At 39.2% G+C, this 16,887-nt stretch overlaps 1 protein-coding gene across 1 annotated transcript; it reads left to right on the top strand.

Moving 5' to 3' along the window:
* The first annotated feature begins 509 nt into the window (after positions 1-509).
* On the top strand, positions 510-10,829 carry LOC129627348 (carbonic anhydrase 1-like). The gene is made up of 7 exons (XM_055546900.1): positions 510-621; positions 1,106-1,303; positions 2,775-2,893; positions 5,653-5,748; positions 6,469-6,531; positions 8,785-8,940; positions 9,781-10,829. Exons 1-7 carry the CDS (start codon positions 585-587, stop codon positions 9,895-9,897), a joined length of 786 nt encoding a protein of 261 aa, XP_055402875.1. The 5' UTR covers positions 510-584; the 3' UTR covers positions 9,898-10,829.
* Positions 10,830-16,887: the final 6,058 nt, after the last annotated feature.

Raw genomic sequence — 16,887 nt, forward strand, 5'->3', positions numbered from 1 at the left:
TATGATTTTACAATATACTACAAACTGCAAACCCAATGTATTACAAATGATGAGTGATTCTCTTATCTGATTTTAAATTAACATCATGATATTGGTTCTGCTCTGCCTGTAAATATGCAAATTATTCTCCTCACTCAATTCCTGTTGCTAGTATTGCTTAAGTGTCCAGCAAGGGTAAAAGCTGGGAATCTCAAATGCGCGGTCCTTTTTAACTGGAAATTCAAAGCATCATGTGTGATAACTCAGCCATATCTTCTACTAACATGAGAATAACAGGGCTTGGTTTTGCAGAAGCTAAGATTTTGATATTTCTCTTTAACAATATAAGAGAATAAAGCAATTGGAATTGACCTTACCTTTGTGAGCTTTTTTAAACAATACCTTTTTTTTAACCTGCATATACTTCCTGATAGATAAAGATGATGAAATAGTGGGCTGAGTGACTAACACACATGCACAAAGGCAGAGACTTTCTATAAAAACCCTGCGAACTGTGGTTTCAGTTGTCTATTGCACACTCAGTTACAGTCAGTTATTCCAGGTATTCTCTTTGTTTTCAGGAAAAGAAAACTAAGTAGAAGATCATGGCAAGTCCTGACTGGGGATATGATGGTGAAAACGGTAAGCATTCTTCTCCTCATGTAGATCAAATAACGGCTTCTTCCCTTTTCCAGGAAAAGAGATACTGAGCCCTTAAAATAACGGTAAAGTCATAGATTAATGGTTTGAAGTGCCTTTGACTTATACCAGCTTTGCATGCATTCTCAACAGTTGTCCTTAGGGCCCATGATTGTCTACAAAATGTATTCTGCCTCTGTTCTCCTCTCTCCCTCTCAGCCTCTCTCCCTCCCTATGTATAGAGAGGTCTATTGCGAACAGCAAAATATGTATAGTCTGATCCCATAGACTATGTGACTTCTGTTGGCAAAGACTATTTGCCAGTGTAGCATAGAAAAGGGGCATTCTCAAACCTTGGATTTCCATTAAGCTAACCAGAATACCATTTGAGATACCTGAATAAATCCTAATCTAGTAAAATTATATCCCTAAAACTTGGACTCAAGCATTAGATCAGTTTTGATTGTAATCGTGTTTGTCCTGGTAGGTCCTGAACACTGGGGCAAGCTGTACCCCATCGCAAATGGAAATAACCAATCTCCTATCGACATTAAAACCAGTGAAACCAAGCATGATCCCTCTCTAAAACCCCTCAGTGTCTCCTACAATCCAGCCACAGCCAAAGAAATCGTCAACGTGGGACATTCCTTTCATGTAAACTTTGAGGACAGTGATAATAGATCAGGTGAGCCAAAAGATCCTTCTAATTTTTGTCTTTGACTTTACTGGGGAAATGTAAACAGTAGGGCTTTCAGAAACACGAACACCCATGTTCAGTGGGTGCACATGGGTAGCATTGATGCCATCTACTGAGGTGTCTTGAAGTTTTAAAATATTTCCAAGTGTTAAAGATGATTCTGGGGACTCCCAGCTCGGTCTTTTTTCAGCCCTTCTCCTTCTCAGTGACTCTATTCCATCTCTTCTGGTTTCCAATATCTTTATGCTAACTTTACACCCTCTGAATAAACAGTACTTTTTCACAAAAGTCTATGAATCATCATGAATGTAAAAACTGAAAAGGCAAATATTTTCTAACTGAGATGAGGTTGGAGGAGTGCATTAGGGAAGAAATGCAGATGAAGAGTATATTTATTTTTTGTGGCCAGGAAAATGGCTCCATAACAATGAAGTGCTTCAGTTCAGTTGAGTTCACTGGCTCAGTCGTGTCCAACTCTTTGCAACCCCATGAATCATAGCATGCCAGGCCTCCCTGTCCATCACCAGCTCATGAAGTGCTTGGGTACCAGTACCAAAAACAAACAAACAAACAAACTGGTCTTGGGTGTATCTTGCATGGAATCATTCTGTGCATAAGTATTTTTGTCTAGCTTCCCCTCTCCCTATTAGATCATAGTAACTGAATTATCTTCATCTCCCAGAATCTAGCATACTTTCTTGCTCACAGGAAAATTCTCAAAACTGTTTACTGAATAATTTACTAAATGGCAATTTCATAAATCAGCTCTATTGTCAAAAGGCAAAGTTAGTCATAGCACTTTCCTACGAGGTTCTGAGCCTAAGTTTTAGACATCTTGGGGCTACGTCCTTTGTTAATATTGGATTAGGTCTGGTACTACCTGTGTTTTATTACTCATATGGTTGGATAGACTCTCTAAAGCAAAATGATCCTTCAGTGTTAGAATTTTAAAAGTGACTCTACCATCCTGCTGGAACTTTCTTTTGGTCCCTGGCTAGGAATTCTCAGTAACGCTGTCAGAATACCCTCTTGTATCTTGATCAGTTACAAGATATGTGCAGAGTGATTTGTTACTAAAAATAAATTGCTAGATATCTAATGCATACTTTCCATTACTGTCTGTTGAAAGAATGAATGAACTTATAAACTAAAGCAGATTCAAGGAAAGACCTCTAATCCTAGAATTCACTCATCTTCCAATATGTTTTCCTGAAAACAGGAAAAGATAAAATTATAGCCCATGTGCTGAGAACCATGGAACTCACGCACTATCTTAAGGTGCTCTGCACATCTGAAGCCCATCATTCTGGACATGGGGAAAAACCAACAAGACGGAAACTTTGGACTACTGTTTATTTTCATTTCTACTCGCCCCAATTTAATGTTAATTTGTATTAAATGCAAAGACAAGCTGGAGCTCATGATTGTAACACTAATAGCAGTTTCCTTTTTCTTCCAGTGCTGAAAGGGGGTCCTCTGTCTGAAAGCTACAGGCTGCGGCAGTTCCATTTTCACTGGGGCGTCACAGATGACTGTGGCTCTGAGCACTTAGTGGATGGAGCCAAATTTTCTGCAGAGGTAATGTAGCTTAGCAAGTGAGGGAGAGCTACACAGAGTCCTCCCAGAGGTAGCACCCTTATAACATGTGGATGTGTGTTAGTCACTCAGCCATGTCCAATGCGTTGTGACCCCATGGACTGCAGCCCGCCAGGCTCCTCTGTCCATGGGATTCTCCTGGCAAGACTACTGGAGTGGGTAGCCTATCCCTTCTCTAAGGGATCTTCTCCACCCAGGGATCAAACCAGGGTCTCTTGCATTGCAGGAGGATTCTTTACCTGTCTGAACCACCAGGGAAGCACCCCTTATCACTTAAGACACAATTTCAATGGCCCAAAGGAATGAGCATTTTGGGGCCTGTGAAGAACTCCTAGGCTCATTTAAACTTAAACAGTGACACACTGCATTTGGCAATAGGGGAAATTTTTTCACGTGAGGGAGGCAGGAGAATTTGCAGTCAAACTCCTGAGCCTCAGAATCCGCTTACATTTCAGAGTGTCTCAGAAACTGCTGCCTGACATCAGGCTATCCTCAAGGGGAGTTGCTGCTGTCCTTTTAATGCTCTGAGCCCCAGGGGGAACACACCATCATTCTCTTCTCATTTAAAGGTTAGAGTGTGCACACACCCGCAGCAGAGGTGTAGCCAGGCCGAGGCACTCCATTAAGATTCGACTAAGAGGGCCAGTTTAACCTCAGGAGTCATCACAACGAGCAGCATACTCTAGACGAGGGTTTGGGGCTCCCTGGCAGCAGGCCACTACCCTCTGGCCTCTTGACTTGCCTCCACATGGAAGTCTGTGATTCAGTTCAAGACATTCTGCCTGTATATCCACAGTAAAATCAAGAAAATGTGCATCAAATTCTCAACAGAGGGTATAGAGACTGAAAACAAAAAACTTTTGTTCTTTGTATACATGACTATTCAATAAGTTTGTACCAATACAGACTGGTTGGCTTTTTTGTTTTACTCTTGTACAGTGAATCTGTAATACACACAGTTTTGCAACAATCTTTTTTTTTTTTTCATTTACCAATGATCATGATCATTTTTCCAAGTCAGTAGGAATTCCTAAATTCTGTATGGTATTTCCATGTATGCATATGTTAGAATTTATTAACTAACTCCTACATAGGAACAATTGTAATACCTTTCGTATTTCATTCTGCTGTTGTTTTTTGTTCTTTACCAAAAAAAATGGGTAATAAATACATTTGTACAAATATCTTACACACTGGTGAAAGCAATTGTATAGGGCATTTTTGTAAGAGGGATTGTTAGGTACAGAGTATGTGTAGCATTCATTTTGAGAGAAGACTTGGGAATAGTACACAACTAAAACTTACTTTATGTTACACTAGAAAGCCAGGCTAGGCACTTTCAATGGTGCAGAAATCTACTACATGTTTTGTTTTTTCCTATTTATTTTTCATAAAATTGAAAGTGGACTGAAATCAAATGGGCTGAAAGTCTAAATTAGTAATAGCATTACATCTGGGGGAGGATATTTGGCTGTATCTAAGAAATCCGTCAGTTGGTGATGGACAGGGAGGCCTGGCCCTGCGGTTCATGGGGTCGCACACAGTCGGACACGACTGAGCGACTGAACTGAACTGAACTGAAGAAATCTGAATCAATGAATCTCTTCTAATTTGAGAAAAGTGAAGTTAATCCAGGCTGGAGGTGACAGGCACTAGTCACTAAGTTCGACATATGAGAGAGGGTAGGGAGGGTGGGAAGTAGACCAGGAGAGGGGAGTGGTGGGGAGAAAGACAGAGCTGAGATAGAGAGGAGACGTGTGGGTGGCGGGGAGAAGACTGCTTTGGTTTAGAGTCATCCAAGCGACCCGGTGATCACTTGACATTAGGTGGTCAGAAAAACACTTTTTCAGGGGTAGCATTTGAGTTCAGCCATAATTCAAGTCAAAATCTTCCCATTTTGACTTGACTTCCCAGAGGACAGCCAGCAGTTATGCAAAGCCTTAAAGCTGTGGACTAAGTGCCAGGGTAACATCTATGCGCTGCACGGAAGGATGGATGCCAATCAGTGGAGAAGAGTAAGAATGAATAACGGCTGCAGTTTTCGGTTGAGCAGTCAGATGGAAGGTGATGCCTTTTCCTAAAGCGGGAAATTGAAATGGATCTGGAAAAGAGAAAGTCAAGAGTGCTAGTTTGGCCATGTTAAGTTTGAGGTGCATATCAGGCATCCACGTGGAGATATCAAGAAAGCATCAGGAAGACGTGCACACGTACTTGGTTAGATATACAGGGCTAGGGTTTCACAGAGAACGTAGGCAGGGGATGTTGGTTTGAAAGGTGTCTGGATCTGCTCAGGAGAACCTGCCCTTGGCCACCACTCCAGACATCTCAGGAGCCCCTTCTCACAAAGTTACTGGGTACCTCAAGTTAGAAAATTATTTCAGTTTTTGTCTCCAAACTAGTTAGCCAGAAATAGTTGATCTTCTCACACCAAACAGAGAGGTGTTTGGTTTTTTGTTTTGATTTAAGAAGTAATATTGAATAGTTATGATATTGTGGAAAAAACAAGTTCTACTTACTGGTTCCAGGATTTGCAACGTGCCCACTCCCTTCAACTCTATGTTCTTAAGAAAACCCTTCTTAAGAGTGCAAACATAGCCCTTCCCATGCCCTGGATAAAGGGTCACACAAGTTTTGTCTACCCAAGCCAAGATGTATCTGTATATATCAACATGTTAAGGTCTAACCTGCTTTTTCCCTTCACCGTGGTGTGAATAACTGCTCCATCCCGCTATGTTTTTTAGCTTCATTTAGTTCACTGGAATTCTGCCAAGTACCCCAGCTTCGCTGATGCTGCCTCGAAGGCTGATGGTTTGGCGATGATTGGCGTTTTGGTGAAGGTGAGTCGTAGAGCGTCTCGGAGCTCTGCTAAAACTATTCCTTACCAATCAGACCGCAAACTAGGGTGAAATAGAGCAGCGGGACGTTTGCGTCTCTCTTTTTTGAAGTGTGCCCGTCCCCTAGCGACTGCACAGGTGAGCAAGCAGGTCTCTGGTATATGGTTGTTCCGCTGGACTTTCCCCTCTTGAAGAGAGAAATACATTTCAGGCAGAGATGAAATGGGAAGGTGTTGATGGGGGCACTAATTTTTTTATTTTTCAACTCACCTTTCACTTTTCTTCTAAACTTTGTACATCACAGAGGCAGGAGTTTATCAATTTAATTTTCATCAGAAAAAAATATGAAGAGGACTTTTTTCCCATAAAGAAAGTTGAACTGATATTTAATATGGAAGATTCAAATCTTCTGTAGGAGAGTCCCTGAAAAGTCCTATAGGGAAGTTACTATTAAATTCAGGATATTTGGGTGACTAACTTTTGGAATTATAGTAATTCTAGTGAATCTTTATTGAACGCTTGTAACATGCCATTCATTTTACTGATTAGAATTAATAGAACAGACCAAAGAGGTTTGCTTTTGTATTTTAGTTGTGCTAAATTCCTGTATTTTGACTTGCATATCTTTTCTTCAGTTACTGGTTTTAATTTTTTTTAAAGTAACTAAATAGGATTTTACTTGGTAACCATTTTTATCTCACACTTTATTTTTTTAATCTCCAGGTGGGTCAGGCCAACCCAAACCTTCAGAAAGTACTTGATGCCCTAAAAGCAGTTAAAAATAAGGTAAATAGACTCATTAAGTTAGTTTAAATCAGAGAACAAGAATCTACAGAACCTCAGAAATCATTTAATTGGATATTTGATGTGAGGAGTAGGAAGTCCTGAGCACAACCATCAATCTGAAAATCAAGGTGCTGCTTACACGTTCCTGGTTTCTGAGGTCTCTGAGCAGTGATTTATTTGGGTTTCATTTTTCATAGTTACCGCTTATCTATTTCAGCAAGATGAAGCCTGTAGAAGAATAGTTTTCATAGCCTTTTCATATATCATAACTGTGATGCCCACTGTCAGCTTAGAAAAAGATGGGTTGTTCTGATATATTTAACCTTAGCTTCACCGTTTTGATAATAAAGAGTTAAATCATTGTCAGAGATTTGCCATTGTCATTCACAGTTTGTAGAACTATCATACCTTTATATAAAATAAATCTAGTTCATGTTGAGTCCAAAAAAGTTATACTTTTATAAAATGAGAATGTTTAAAGGTAAATAAGCACTCAATTCAAGAATGTAAAAGATGATAAGTGAAAAGAAAGTAGAAGGAAATGATTAATTAAAATGAAGTAAAACATTAATAAAATAAGAAAGAAAATGAACAAATACAGGTAAAATTTTATTAATAAAGTGAAAAACTAATTCTTTGGGGAAAAAACAACCAAAAAAGACACTTTTGGCACGTTTAATGATGGGGGGAAAATAGAAATACAACAAATTATTACAAATCGGGAAATGGGTCATAACTTGAGACGCATTAGAAGGTTTTAAAAGAGAGAAGTTTATACAGTGGGCCCTAGAGCAGCATGGGTTTCAACGGCACAGGTCCAGTAACCTGCGGACTATTTTTTGGATAAATGCTTGCTCTAGCGCCACACAATGCTCCCTTAAATGCACCTGCTGAGGCACAACCACGATTATGAGGGACGACCATAAACTTATGTGCGGATTTCTAACTGCTCAAGAGGCCAGCACCCCAATCCCTACATTGCTCAAGGGTCAGCGGTACCCCACTACCTGAGCAAAAAACCTAATTTAATGAATTAATTTAATTTAATTTAATGAAATTAATTTAATTTAATGATACCTAATACACAAACTGGGTAAGAACACCACAAAAAGGATATCATAGGCCAATCTTACTTAGCAGTGTAGCTAAAAGAAATATTAAAATAGATTACAGAAAATCATATTCAACAGTATGTTAAAAGAGCCATGCTTTCAAACTAGTAGAATTTACCCAAAGCATGCAAAGATGATTCAGTATTAAACTATCTCCCAATATAATCCATTACATTAGCAAATTTCACTTGTTAGATGCTTGAAAAATGTTTGATTAAAATTCAATATCCATTCCTGAAGAGTAAAAGAGAGAAAGAAAAATATTCCTCTAAAATTTAAACTGAACTTAAGAAAGAATATCAAATAGAAATTTGAAACAAGCATCAAACTTAGTAGTGAAATATTTGAAGCCTTTTCATTTCAATCAAGAATAAGACCAGGGTATCAATTGTGACCACCACAGATGAACATTCCAATGATTGTCCATTCAATGTAGTTAAAGGAAACAAATGAGTACATACTAGGATAAATATTAGAAAAACAGAGACAAAGCTGTCATCAAGTATTGAGGATATGATCATTGACATCCACCTGGAAAACTACAAAATCAACATAATTAATTCACAAGTTCTAATAAAGTCGATTACATAAAATATTAACATATGAATATCATTTTATTTGTATATACCAACATGACCAATCAGTAAAGAAATAAGAATAAAGAATATAGATGATAAACAAATGTTTAACCTTTGCTTACACTTAGCCAAATGAAGAAGGAAGAAGATAGATCAGTCACAATTCTAGTGTAGCGTATGTTCAGTCATCTGTTACTTTTACTGTTTATATCTACAAACATGTTGTTGTTTAGTCACTAAGTGGTATCCGATTCTTTGTGACCCCATGGATTGTAGCTCACCAGGCTCCTCCATCCATGGGATTCTTCAGCAAAAATACTGGAGTGGGTTGCCATGTCCCTCTCCAGGGGATCTTCCCCACCCAGGGATCAAACCTGTGTCTCCTGCATTAATGGGCAGCTGAGCCACCACAAACATACCACTCATGCAATACTATATAGTAGAAACATTGATTAAATTCTTTGCTAAGACCTATCTACCAAATAATATGTATGTCATATATGCAATGATGTAAATATTTTACATCAGGGCATAATGATACATCGCTTATCTTTTTCTTTCAGAACAAGAAAGCTCCATTCACAAATTTCGACCCCTCTGTCCTCCTGCCTCCATCCCTGGATTACTGGGCCTACTCTGGTTCACTGACTCACCCTCCTCTTCACGAGAGTGTCACCTGGATCATCTTTAAAGAGACCATCAGTGCGAGCTCGGAACAGGTAGAATGTCAGAGGGGCATGCGCGGGAATTGGAAGTACAAAGCAGGAATATCAGTTCAATTCATACTGAGAGCAATTATTACTGCCATTCGATTGGAGAGTTCCCTTTGCCTTTCAACTGAAAAAGATTTATTAGTGACATCAGGTCTACTTAATAGTCAAAAAGTAGAGTGTGTTTATAAGCACTTTTTTTCCTCTATGTAGAGATTCAGAATTCCTGCTCTTCTTTTCACCTTAATAAGGAAAAATCCAACCTCTTCAGGGAACTGTGACTCTCCAGTGGCATACCTTGATCATTGACATTGGTTTTCCGTTCTTTTTTAAAGCTTAAGCTCTTCAATATTCAGTAAAATATCTCATTAATCATTGTTCATAATTTTGATAAAAACTGCCGTTGATTGAGCAGCTCTTTTCATCAGGTGCCTTACATACATTCTGTCAGTCAAGTCTCACAGCAAACTTGCAGTGTGACCTGTTGGTATAAGAGCTACATGCCAAATGCCTTCTAAGAACCTTATCTGTGTTGAGCCATTTAGCCTTCACCAAAACACAATGAAATAGTACCGTATGGAAACTGAGGCGCCAAGCAGGGAAGTCTCTTACCCAAGTGTGAGAAAGCTGGAATGCTAATCCAGTCAGTCATCGATAATTTAAGCCAAATGCTTGGTGCAAAGACATGTGGAAGAACTGTTGGCTTCCTCCCTTTCCATCAGTGAAACCATTGCAGTCTTCAACCTGATTTTCTAAATAACATTGCATCAATCATATTAGGGAAAAAAAAAGTGTTCTGTGTGACATCAATAGCTTTTGCTTCTCTAAACATGTTATCCTTCCCCCAAGCTGGCGCAGTTCCGCTGTCTGCTAGCAAGTGCTGAAGGTGATGGAGAACTCTGCATCAAGCAGAACCACCGACCACCCCAGCCTCTGAAGGGCAGGACAGTGAAAGCTTCATTCTGATGGGCCCAGGAGGAAGCTCATCGTCCTTCAAGAAGCACAGCTCTGCTTCTGACATAATCCAACAAAACAAGCTTTAAAAACACATTTATTTCAATATTAGCAAGACAGCCTGCTTGCGAATTTACTCTGCAGAACGCAAAATCTTTTTCTTCTTTCTGTTGAACTCAAACAGTAATCTGGAAGTTCACTAAACTTGTGCTTAAATTCAAATCTATTGCATCGACTTCCTTATCATTGCAATTAAGGCATACTTGATTTCTTAATGACTTTTATCCCTTCCCATTTTATTCCATTTAATTGGACCAAAAATCATTTTATCCCTTTCTTCTTGTCTATTACATACTATACTTTTAAATGGCATTGGGTTTCTACTCCGTTTACATTCAAGAATCTTAAATGCTTTCATTTGCAACATTATTCTGATGCAATATCAGGTCTATTACTCAAATATAATGCCCTAAGAGCAGCTTGAGATGAAATGTTAAGAATTCATTTGCTTACTCTTGAAGACAAATATGCAGCTAAGATGACAACTGGATTTTATATTATGATAAAATAAATGGCCCAACATTGCTACCGTTTGTGTGCTCTATTATAAACACGATGTATCTCATATAAGAACTGACACTTCTGGTTATTCCTCCATCCATTAGCAAGGCCAATGGGGCTGTTCCATCATTATAACTAGTTAGCCTACATGAAGAATCTGTACGTCAAATTTGGCAGAAAAATCACCTGTGACTTATTTTTACAAATAATGAAGGAATCACTTGACTTAGAATCATATAGAAACATCACATACTCTTTTCGTCTGGTGTGTACTTAACCTGAAGTCAGCTCTTTCTGAAGCCATAGCTACACTCAGAATTCTACAAATCTCATGTCCAGCGTTTAGTTTTGTGATATACTTACTTTCTCTTCTCTGAGAAATCATAATGACGATCAAAACCCACATCCATTCCCATGTTCTAGTCTTGTCTAATGTCACAGAATCAGTCAAAACTTCTCATGTAATCATGGTTAAAAAGACAGACAAACCAGATTCTTAATTGCTCTGAGGGCAATAAAGATCCTAGGAGACATCTTTGTACCTCAAAATCCTAGGAGACATCTTTGGAAATTTTATTTGGGCCCAGAATTTAAGTGAATCTTTATTAAAAATGGAAGGGCCAAGGAACACTTCATTTATCTCAGCCCGCATAAGCATTCTAAAGAATTAAATACTTTCTTTGCAAACCTACTCTGACTGTGTGTTTTAATATATATTTGCCAGATATTGAGAAGGCCTGAAACAGGCTTGATAAAATTTTCATCTTAAGTTATCAAAGGTCAACATGAGGGCCAAAGAAAGAGGAGTATGATTTTAAGAAATACCTTTGCAAAGAGGCTCAGGACCTATAACGTTTGAAAGTATTTTCTGAAAATAAATTGAACAATTTAAAAATAAATCTCATGGCAAGGATAAGAAAAGGACCTGACTTGATGATCCATATTTTTTTTTAAGAAAGTTAAAAATGGATTCCAGGATTTAAATACGTCTGTAAGTCTTAGTATGGAAAGGGCAAAGAAGTGACAGAAGATATATGATGGTCATCAAACCTTATCCCTTAGCTAAATGCCAGTTGGAAAGCGTGGTTCCCGGTTACTTGCTTCTGCCAGAATTTCACATATTTGGCAGAGTTCGTGAGGTGCATTATGGGAGCTGTCCCTGTTTCTCTGAAGTAGCCGATAAAAGCAGCTGCTGAGAGGAGGCAAGTGGACCAGACATCGGATCACCTAAGCATGCAGTTTGAATGTTTCTTTGACTCACGTTCCTGTTTTGTGCCCTCTCCCTTTGTTGCCAACTTAGGTGGAGGATTTGAACGTCCTGCAAGGATTCTCGCTCTTCCCCGATGTTTGGCCGCTGACTTTCTTTATGCCAAATCTGCTGGGCTTCTAACCATCCAGAATAACACTGCCAGCTGATGGGCTCAGCAATAGGTTCAAGAGTAGAAAGGTGCTTCTACTCCCTGCTGTCTTTTGTCTTAGGACCACCCTCTTCATAAATATCACGCTGAGCTTTCATGAAACCCTTTAGTTAATCTGTGAGTCCAGGTACCTCCAGGTCTTTTCTAAATTATTCATTTCGATAAGCTTCAGCAAAATAACTCTGAAAGCATTAAATTCATCAAAGAGAATTAGAGCAAAGGAAGGGAAGTGGGGAAATGTTGAAAGATTTAATTTCCCGACAGAACTCCAGAGAAAATTGTCCTTTCTTGTAATTCTGGTTGTTCTATATTAGTGGTTCTTCACCTTTTTGCGATCACGAATTCAATAAATATGTGAGTAAAGCTATGAAACTTCTCCCTACCTCCCCACAAAATGAAAAGAATTCTATATATGTGAAATCTGACATAGATTTCTAGAGTATTTAGAGACTCATTCCCTTCTTTGGTTTCCCATAACAAAGTCAATCCTGGACCCCAGGACAAGATCCTGACTCTAAAGTATATTAAAAAAACAAAAACTGAGCTACCACAGACTCCAGGTCTCTCTCTATCTCGCTTCTTAACATTTATTTTTGCTTTTGTGCCTCATTTTTTATAGCAGGTCCTTAGAGATAGAATAACAGTGTATTTCCAATATAGCTCATGAATTAACCCTTTGCTGTTTTTCTATTTTCCAAATATAATTTTGAGTTGGTATGAGGTCCCATTGTAAAAGAGATGAAAAATTAAAAAAAAAAAAAAAAGATAATCCAACCTCTGTGAATTTGTTCATTTATTTGTGGTCAGACTAACCAAGAATTATAATGAGAGTATAAGGGCTTAGAAGAAAAATATCTTTTGAGGAAGAGATCATCAGATAATAATGGACTCAAATCACTCTGAAAGTCATCGACACTCTTTGTATCTAAGACCAGGAAAGCATAAGGAAATACTTACATTCTGAACATTATCTTCATGATTATCTACAAATACCAAATACTTAGTTACCTACTATTCTCTATGAGTCATTGTACTAGGATTCCCTTATTACTCTTATCAGATTTGGTTATTTTAAATTTCACAAGGTAGACAAAGAGAAAGACAGGCATAGATAAACATGAAAAGCTGCATTTACTCCAGGACTGCTCCATTTGACATAATGGAAACATGGATATGGATGTTTAACCTACTGCAAGAAAATAGTGGATTTTATGTTCCTGGGCTTCTATGGACACATTTATAAAGCTAGGGGAAATGTATAAAATTAAAAAGATCTTAATAGAAATGTAACATACTTGAAAGAAGTTAGGAGAAATGGCCACACGTATTTCTGCTTACAAATACCACTTTTAACAGAGAAGTAACTCATAGGAGTAACCTAGAGTCGTAAAGATATATGCATACCCTCATTTTGAATCTTTACAAGTATCTTTAGTATCTTTATCCTAAAAGTAAATCGATGGACAAAGGGTTATGTTTGCAAGCATTAGAATGCTCAGAGCCCAAGTGCACTCATTAGAGGTTTCTCAGAAAGGCATGTAGGCTAATCCCCTTATTATGAGAAGGTAGAAATAGCAATTATGTCAGAGAGGAATAGCGTTTACTTGGCCTTATTTTTTCCCCTCAAAGACTAGAGAATATAACTTCCCCAAACCATCAGCAAATATTTTAATACACTTTTAGAAGCAGATACAAGCCAAGCTATTTGGATATGTTATTTTCCATTATGTTATTAAATCACCCAAAATGCCAGCAAAAACAAACAAGCATACCATACAGGAATAATATTTAGTTATTCAGAAAAAATTAGTTAGAAAATTAGTTACTTTGGTGTATCTCACTCATACCCCATAATAAACCTGAGATGGATTAGATTTTTCAATGAAATAATATGTTATAAAAATAAATAAATATTTAAATCTATGGTAAAAGAACTTTTTCTCAAATACCAAAGCACACACTGAGAAATAACCTAAATATGTAGGTCAAACAACAATAACAAAAGATTATAATGAAAAGGAAAGTGGTAATTGGAAGAAAAGGAGAAGGCAATGGCACCCCACTCCAGTACTCCTGCCTGGAAAATCCCATGGACGGAGGAGCCTGGTAGGCTGCAGTCCATGGGGTCGCTAAGAGTCAGACATGACTGAGTGACTTCACTTTCTCTTTTCACTTTCATGCATTGGAGAAGGAAATGGCATCCCACTCCAGTGTTCTTGCCTGGAGAATCCCAGGGACGGGGGAGCCTGGTGGGCTGCTGTCTATGGGGTCACAGAGTTGGACACGACTGAAGTGACTTAGCATAGCATAGCAACTGGAAGAAAGTGTTCAATAGAAATGCCAGCCACAGGAACAAGGCCTTTCCTATAGAAAGAGTTTTCATTATTTGTCAACATAAAAATCGAATTCCTAAGAGAAAATAGCAAGAAGACATACATAGGCAACTCTGTAAAGAAGACAAATAATTGACAAATGTGTTAAAAAATCCTCAGTCTTAATCATCAAAGAAGTATAGCTTTAACAATGTTCTCTGATTCTTTGCATATAATATTGGTAAATATTTTAAAAATAATACACAGAGTTGTCAGTGATGTAAAGAAATAAGAACTGCCATACATTGCCGAAAAGAGCATAGTCAGTCCATTCATGAATAATGCAAAAGTTGTATTCCTTCTCCAGGAGTTCTTCCCAACCCAGGAGTCTAACCTGCATCTCCTGCTTTGGCAGGAGGATTCTTGCCACTGAGCCTCCAGCAGTGTGGAAAAGGTCAAATGTGGCCCTGACTAACTGATGCCACCTCTGCACTTGAAGTGATTCCTTTGGTTCCAACTTTTCAAACACAACTTGGATCACTATAATCCTCTATGTCTATTCCAAAAGTTAATAAACAGAAATCTCAACAGAACAGAGTCTGGAGACCAGAATAGGGTGCTCTCCCGTCCTGTGACCGTAGCAGAGCCCGGCAAGAATTGGAGCCAAAGACCTACCTTCCCTGATGAGGACCCGGTCGGTAGAGAGCAGTGGGTTCTGTTTCCTGTAGCCTCCTAACTTCCTTCCACTCCCCGTAAAAGCCTTCTTCCCTTGTCATGCGGGGGCGGGGGTCGGGTGGTAGCGGGGTTTGGGGGGGTGGATGTGGGACTTGAACGTGGCTCTCCAAGGCTGCAGACACCGAACTGCAATTCTCTGCTGATCTTAAGTGAACTTTTGTTTTCCTTTTTTCATGGGGAAATAGCTGGCAGTCTCTTTGGTTTAGGTCAACATTCAGAAAAGATCCCCATAGGTATTGGGGCTCATGAGCAAACAGGTAGGACACCCACAGTTGAGCTCATTGAGCACACTGCTTGTCTCGCTGACCCTGGAGCATGAAGGTTTGCTTGTCTCCTGGGTCCAAGCTTACATCATTCTTGTATTTGAAGTTCTTCAGGCTTTATCCAGAATCTGTTTCAAGGTTTGATCCTTTCTGGTTAAGACTTCGTTCCATACTTTTGTCTCTGAGTTCAGTTCAGTTCAGTCGATCAGTCGTGTCTGACTCTTTGTGACTCCATGGACTACAGCACGCCAGGCCTCCCTGCCCATCACCAACTCCCAGAGTTTGCTCAAACCCATGTCCATTGAGTCGGTGATGTCATCCAATCATCTCATCCTCTGTTGTCCCCTTCTCCTGCCTTCAATCTCTCCCAGCATCAGGGTCTTTTCCAATGAGTCAGCTCGTTGCATCAGCTAGCCAAAGTATTGGAGCTTCAGCTTCAGCATCAGTCCTTCCAATGAACACTCAGGACTGATTTCCTTTAGGATGGACTCTTTGGTTCTCCTTGCAGTCCGAGGGACTCTCAAGAGTCTTCTCCAACACCACAGTTCAAAAGCATCAACTCTTCAGTGCTCAACTTTCTTTATGGTCCAATTCTCACTTCCATACATGTCTACTGGAAAAACCATAGCCTTGACTAGACAGACATTTGTTGACAAAGTAATGTCTCTGCTTTTTAATATGCTGTCCAGATTGGTCATAGCTTTTCTTCCAAGGAGCAAGTGTCTTTTAATTTCATGGCTGCAGTTACCACCTGCAGTGATTTTGGAGCCCCACAAAATAAAGTCTGTAACTATTTCCATTGTTTCCCCATCTATTTGCCATGAACTGATGGGACCAAATGCCATGATCTTAGTTTTCTGAATGTTGAGCTTTAAGCCAACTTTTTCACTCTCCTCTTTCACTTTCACCAAGAGGCTCTTTAGGTTTTAGTTTTCTGCCATAAGAGTGGTGTCATCTGCTGTTCTACATAGGTTTTAATTGCAGTTTAACGTATTAAAGCTGCCAAGTTTAAAAACAAGCTTTTCTGAAGCTTTCAGTTCAGATCAGTTCAGTTCAGTCTCTCAGTCGTGTCTGACTCTTTGCGACTCCATGAATCATAGCATGCCAGGCCTCCCTGTCCCTCACCAACTCCCAGAGTTCACCCATACTAACAGCCATCGAGTCGGTGGTGCCATCCAGCCATCTCATCCTCTGTTGTCCCCTTCTCCTCCTGCCCTCAATCCCTCCCAGCATCAGAGTCTTTTCCAATGAGTCAACTCTTTGCATGAGGTGGCCAAAGTACTGGACTTTCAGCTTCAGCATCAGTCCTTCCAATGAACACCCAGGACTGATCTCCTTTAGAATGGACTGGTTGGATCTCTTTGCAGTCCAAGGGACTCTCAAGAGTCTTCTCCAACACCACAGTGCAAAAGCATCAATTCTTCGCAGCACTCAGCTTTCTTCACAGTCCAACTCTCACATCCATACATGACCACTGGGAAAACCATAGCCTTGACTAGACAGACCTTTGTTGGAAAAGTAATGTCTCTGCTTTTGAATATGCTATCTAGGTTGGTCATAACTTCCCTTCCAAGGAGTAAGTGTCTTTTAATTTCATTTCTGAAGCTTTAGCGTTTAGCAAACAAATATTTATAAAACTGGAAATACAAGTAGTTATTGCTTATATTCAATCCTTGATGAAGATTCAGTCCAATGTTAATTCCTCTAAACCAT

The sequence above is a fragment of the Bubalus kerabau genome, chromosome 14, assembly GCF_029407905.1.
Source record: "Bubalus kerabau isolate K-KA32 ecotype Philippines breed swamp buffalo chromosome 14, PCC_UOA_SB_1v2, whole genome shotgun sequence".
Lineage (NCBI taxonomy): Eukaryota > Metazoa > Chordata > Mammalia > Artiodactyla > Bovidae > Bubalus > Bubalus kerabau.